This window comes from Triticum dicoccoides, chromosome 2B (genome assembly GCF_002162155.2).
Source record: "Triticum dicoccoides isolate Atlit2015 ecotype Zavitan chromosome 2B, WEW_v2.0, whole genome shotgun sequence".
Lineage (NCBI taxonomy): Eukaryota > Viridiplantae > Streptophyta > Magnoliopsida > Poales > Poaceae > Triticum > Triticum dicoccoides.
In genome coordinates, this window is record NC_041383.1 from 50,354,789 (window position 1) to 50,361,551 (window position 6,763).

The following is a 6,763-nucleotide window of genomic DNA, read 5'->3' on the forward strand; positions in this document are numbered from 1 at the left end:
AAACAACAACGCGTGCAGGTTAAATTCCTCCTGTTTGTGCTCATCCCATGCACGTACACCGTTTCCATTCCACAACTGTAAAATTTCTTCAACTAATGGCCTTAGGTACACATCAATGTCGTTGCCGGGTTGCTTAGGGCCTTGGATGAGAACTGACATCATAATGAACTTCCGCTTCATGCACACCGAAGGAGGAAGGTTATACATACATAGAGTCACGGGCGAGGTGCTGTGATTGCTGCTCTTCTCCCCGAAAGGATTAATGCCATCCGCGCTTAAACCAAACCATATGTTCCTTGTGTCACGTGCAAACTCAGCCCAGTACTCTCTCTCGATTTTTCTCCACTACGACCCGTCAGCGGGTGCTCTCAACTTCCCGTCTTTCTTACGGTCCTCACTGTGCCATTGCATCAACCTGGCATGCTCTTTGTTTCTGAACAGTCGTTTCAACAGTGGTATTATAGGAGCATACCACATCACCTTCGCAGGAACTCTCTTCCCGCGGGGCTCGCCATCAACATCACCAGGGTCATCTCGTCTGATCTTATACCGCAATGCACCGCATACCGGGCATGCATTCAAATCCTTGTACGCACCGCGGTAGAGGATGCAGTCATTAGGGCATGCATGTATCTTCTGCACCTCCAATCCTAGAGGGCATACGACCTTCTTTGATGCGTACGTACTGTCGGGCAATTCATTATCCTTTGGAAGCTTCTTCTTTAATATTTTCAGTAGCTTCTCAAATCCTTTGTCAGGCACAACATTCTCTGCCTTCCACTGCAGCAATTCCAGTACGGTACCCAGCTTTGTGTTGCCATCTTCACAATTGGGGTACAACTTTTTTCTGTGATCCTCTAACATGCGATTGAACTTCAGCTTCTCCTTTTGACTTTCGCATTGCGTCCTTGCATCGACAATGACCCGGCGGAGATCATCATCGGGCACATCGTCTGGTTTCTCTTGATCTTCAACAGCTTCCCCCGTTGCAGCATCATCGGGCACATCGTCTGGTTCCACTTGATCTTCAGTAGCTCCCCCCGTTGCAGCATCACCGTATTCAGGGGGCACATAGTTGTCATCGTCCTCTTCTTATTCGCCGTCTTCCATCATAACCCCTATTTCTCCGTGCCTCGTCCAAACATTACAGTGTGGCATGAAACCCTTGTAAAGCAGGTGGGTGTGAAGGATTTTCCGGTCAGAGTAAGACTTCGTATTCCCACATGTAGTGCATGGACAACACACAAAACCATTCTGCTTGTTTACCTCAGCCACTTCGAGAAAAATATGCACGCCCTTAATGTACTCGGAGGTGTGTCTGTCACCATACATCCATTGCCGGTTCATCTGCGTGCATTACATATAATTATGTGTGTCAAAATTAAGAAAATCAGAAAAATATCTATCTAAAGTAAGAAAATCAGACAAGTATGATAAAGAAGATAAGAACAAGAGGCTCACCACGGTGGTGCCGGCGACGAGATCGGCGCGGGCGATCAACGGAGGTGAAAACGGGGACGGGGCGTGACGGACCCCTAAATCTAGACAAATCTCAAAAAAATGGAGCTCCTAGGTCGAGCTTCGAGAGGAGAAAGCTTAACTAGTTTGGCTCGGGCATTTCATCGAACACCTCATGTGCATATGCGGTGAACTAGAGCACCCAAATGACCTCTCCTCGCCGGATTGAAAAAACAGAGCACTGTGGAGTGCTCTGCCGCGGCGGTGGGTATATATAGGCAAGTTATTTGTCCCGGTTCGTGGCATGAACCGGGACTAAAGCCACCGCTTCTGTCCCGGTTCATGCCACGAACCGGGACCAATGGTTGTGGGCCAGCAGCGAGGACCATTGGTCCCGGTTCGTGGCTCAAACCGGGACAAATGGTTCTACACGAACCGGGACCAATGCCCACGAGGCCCCGGCCGACCCCTTGGGCTCATTAACCAAGTCTAATACCCCCCATTGGTCCCGGTTCTTGAAGAACCGGGACTAATGGGCTGGCCAGGGCCGAACGATAGCCCTGTTTTCTACTAGTGGATGACCCGCTCTCAGTCCTATAGTACATCACAAAAGAGCATGCAAGCTATACAATGTGTAGAGCAACATTGAGCAACGTGAATGAATGAATTAACCAACACATAGAGCAATAAGAAACAATCTTACAATCTCCATGTACACGCGCAATGGCCACATTGCCTCCGCTCATTTAACCGCGCTGCAAAACTTCATGACAGAGTTTTGAATGGTGTAGCATTGATGCCCTAACGACCTCACATTGCATTCATGGATGATGGGCATGTTGTTGGGCGCAAGTGCTTTTGCACATGAAGCAAACCATGGACGCACCACCAAAAGACCGAGCCCCTTAAGTTCCTACCTGCAAAGTCCGCAGATATTGCCAACCATGCATCACACAATAAGTGATCCTCCTTCACTAAATACCCCACCATCATGCTTAATATAGAAAACAATATGAAGTTCAAAAATAAGCTCAACGTCATTTGACCGAACACCTTCCATGCGTGGTGTCCACCATGGACGTCATCGACAGTGGGACGGAGGGTACCTGGCTTCGAAGGGATCCTGGGTGTATGGCGATGGTGTTGGTGGGAGACGTGACATCATATGATGCCTTAGGCGGTGGTCGGAGAGGTACATCGGTGTCGTTGGACGAGGAAGGTGCAGATGCAAAGCAAGAAGAAGCAGGGGCGAAGTAGAAGAGAAATGGATCTGGAGGGGGTTTGAGTCGGCCGGGGGTGTTGGAGTCCTACGTGGCGGTGGTCCGGAGCCCCGCAAATGCACTTCCAGTTTGCTTTTGATTTGCGGGAAAACAAACATCCGGACCGCTCCACAGACCGACAGGCTACCACATTGGATGGGAGAATTGGTCCGGACAACTCGATCCTAACGGGTGTTGCCAGTTTACGAGTCAGCATTGAAGATGTCATTAAGGGTAAAGACTAAAATAAAAAAACACAGTCGAGTACATTAGTCACTTCGTCTGCTCGCCAGCAGTGTACGCCGCCAGAGCTTGGGCATTCCCAGCTTCGACCAGCTGCTCTATGCTCTCGCTGGCGCTGCCATTCAGCGCCTCCACCACCTCCAATCAACTAGTTAGTGCTTATTGTGTTGTGCTCTGCTTTTGCTCGCTTATTGTTCAGGCATTCAACTTTTTTTTCATAAAGATCAGATCTATTACAAAAGTTCACTAGAAGTATAAAGAATCTTAAATATACTAAAAAATACGTCGAGATTTTGGGAACACCGAAAGACCACTACTGCCTCTAGAAGAACGAGCCACCGATGCGCCACTGTCGCTGCTCCCCTACTGGAGCCGGCTTGACCTTGACAGCTAGAAAGTGTTTGTGCATGTGCCCCTAAGGACCAGCATCCTGGAGTCGTTGTTGTCACCGTTGAACTCTTACCTAGATCTGAAGCACCTGACATAAAAAACAGGCAGGAATATATGTTGGAGCTCCGTCGACTATGGCGAAATGAACGAAACTCGAGTGGGATTGAAGCCCAGAAGGCAAACTCAAAGAAGAACCGCTGCCATCCACCCGAGCGATGCACCCGCGAGAACTAAAACACCCTAACCTAAACTACTAACCGGAACGGAGACACTGGGGTTTCCCTTCGCGCCACCGGCCACCGGAGCGGCAGGTAGGGAGGAAGCGAATCCACGGGCTCACCGTTGAGGGGAAGTTTGCCAATGAAACACTATGCATGATAGTGACTCCATAGTTAAGTCTGAGGAATCAAGGTCCTACCAGCGATTCTAAATATACATAGCCGGTACCTCACACATTATGAATTTTGTGAAAGCATGAAGACATATAGATATGTAAAAATACACACCGATCGGAACTTGTCACATCTGTTGGACGAAGTCTATACCACAAGTGAACCATATTTTATGGATGGCGTAACTGGTGCAGAGCAGCTTCCTCTGGATGCTTAACATCAGCTGACTTCGAGATTATCTTTTCACGCAATTTTATAAAATGCTGACTCCAGACTCGCAATATACTAATCTTCGTTTTGTTCTTTCTTACGCGGTATGGCCATTTCTGACTCCATATGCTAGCTATATATAACTGTTAGTGGAGGTTGCAACTTGCCAATCTTTTTCTGTTGGATTCGATCAAACAGAACGGAATTATTAGTTAAACTGCGGTCTCACAAGAAAGATGCGAGTGATGAGCCCATCTGGACGTAGCGACGCTAAACAATGCCGCTTGGAACCAAGAACGCCTGCTGAGCCCATCTGCAGGCCGGTCTGTTTTACAGTCTTTTGTACTACAGGCAGCAGCAATACTCTGGCACAGGTCAATAACTCTACTCTACAAGATCAGAGCGTAACCATAAATGAGATGGTTGTAGCTCCGGTTAACCACAAATTGGTTGGGTGGCTAGTGGGGCCGTTGTTTGGAACAGAGGTTTGGAATGAACCTATTTTCGTCTTTCAAGTATCATCACAATTGTAACAGAAGTTCAGCATATGTATATCCGAAAATAAATCAAAAGATTCAAATGAAGTGACAAACATCTCGGTGATTAGTCCAGGTGAGAAACATATATCCATTAAGCATCAAATAGTACTTTAAGAGTGCTTGACTAGAACGACAAAGTACTGTAGAAAATCTTTATATTTCGGATAACTTTGCATAGTACAGAGCCCTCTTTCCTTCTAGTTTGTTTGAGAAATAAAGTCTTGAATACTCCCTCTACTTTCATTATTTTCTGTATGAACGTATGTCTAGAATGATAAATTAGAGTAGACAATCCTTATTGGGATAACTTCGCATGATCTAGGGCTCTCTTTCCTTCAAGTTTGTTTGTGAAAAAAAGTCTTGCATAGTCTTCTACTTTCACCGTCTTGTATAACAACTTCTCTTCTCTAGATTCCAAAATTGGTGAAACTACTCCGTCATAATTCGGGAGGTGAAATGCTGACATGGTTAGTCGCTCCTTGTGGGCATTTATGGTAACCCTGTGTTCAATGCTCTTGTACTTCCCATTTGTCATAATCTATAAACAAATAAGTACATTAAATTAGGAAAATATCAAGGTGCTCATCTATATCCTCGAAAAACAGTTCCTCATATAAAGTTGAAAGTAGTTTGAGAACTACACACGGCATTGTCTAGGAAAAACTTCCCTATACAACATTGAAATATTGCTATACCTAGAATGCATCCCTAATCTCTAGAAAAAGGTGCATTTGTCTTATTCGATCAAGATTTCTTGGAATTAGTAAATAGAAAGAAGTAGTACCGAAACTATTGAACATTACCGAACTATTTTTCATTTATTGTAAAATGATCTGAATGACAATAAGAGAACAGGAACAATAGTATTCAAGTAGCTTGATTAAAGAGAAACTAGAATGAGTCTTTTCTATGGCCAGTAATGTACTTTATGAGCAATGTTGGCTTGATACTGGGCGAGAGCTACAAAGATGGGTCGATGCATCACTTGTTTGGTTGGGTGGACATTTTACTTTTTTTCTCTCTAACTTAATTACTCCCTCCGTCCGGGTTTATTAGGCCCGAGAGCAAAGAACGCAGAGACTGTTTTTATAAGGCCGCTGCAATTACGAGTTTACTTTGCCTCGATTACTCACCGCATGCTGTACAGTCATTGGCTGGAGGTAGGCGTGATTAACTGCAATTAAATCGAAGCATGCAACCAGCTGCATGCCTTTGCAGCGGGCAAGTGCTAGACGTGCCCTTGATTGGTTGCATGCAGAGACGAAGCGTTAAACCAGCTGGGCGGAATAAATGCGAGCTAATGGGGGTTGGCTACTTGCATGCTCCGAAATCAGAGGCTGTTAGAGTTAATACATTGCCTTGGTCCTTGAGTTCTTGTCGAAGGGCCCAATAAACCCGGACGGAGAGAGTATTTAGAAACAACTCTAATCCAAAATCGTGGTTATTTTTCTGGAGTGGCATACAGTGTGCTACAATTAATAATGTAACATGTGATAAAGGAATTGAGAAGTACTTAGACTAACTCGGGTAGCTGAAAAACTTAATACCCGATGGCAAGCCAAATATAACCGATTTCATTTGGTCAATGTGCTTGGATGTGTTAAAAGTTTGTCAATCAAAAAACTGATGGAGTTGAGGTTTTCTCTTCACTAGGCACATATAAGGATTCTAAATACATGACTTCTCTATTTTATACTTTGAGATGTTGCATAACTAACTTAACATGTCTCAAGAAGCATACCTCAAGAAGATCACCCACATTCACCAGTAGTGCGTCGCGACATGGTTTCACGGGTATCCATGCACCATGCCTTCTAATTTGTAAGCCTTGAACTGAATTAACTTCCAGTAGAATAGTTAGAAATGACATATCAGAATGCGGTGTGAAGCCTAGAACCTTTTCTGGCATTGGCGTGCATGGAGGGTAGTAGCCCATCCTGAGAAATTGCGCCACATGTTTGTCTTCAACCGATTCGGGATTAAGATCTAGTGTTTTTGCAACGAAGACGCCAAGAGAATGAGCAAGTTTCATCACCTCCGAAGAGTACTTTTCAATAAAATTCCTGGGATCAAAAGAACAATAATGTTTCTATGTTATTGATGCCATTGGTAGATATTGAAATATTTTGGGCTTTATATGACCGGACTTAGCCTGTGTTAGTTCCAAGTACCAACTAAAAGCAACACCCCCCCCCCCACCCCCCACCCCCATATCCCCAAATATTTTGTTGCTTGTATACACCTCGGCCTGACTTTTTGTTATGCGTTGCCA

At 45.1% G+C, this 6,763-nt stretch overlaps 1 protein-coding gene across 1 annotated transcript in view; it reads right to left on the bottom strand.

The window, feature by feature from the left end:
• Positions 1-4,786: 4,786 nt before the first annotated feature.
• The window catches only part of LOC119360406 (S-norcoclaurine synthase 1-like), a 7,842-nt gene continuing 5,865 nt past the window's right edge, over positions 4,787-6,763 (bottom strand). Inside the window, exons 3-4 of the mRNA XM_037626059.1 lie at positions 6,233-6,554; positions 4,787-5,029 (exon numbers count right to left, since the gene is read on the bottom strand). Of these exons, the coding sequence (XP_037481956.1) occupies positions 4,787-5,029; positions 6,233-6,554 (565 nt within the window). The remainder of the gene's footprint in view (positions 5,030-6,232; positions 6,555-6,763) is intronic.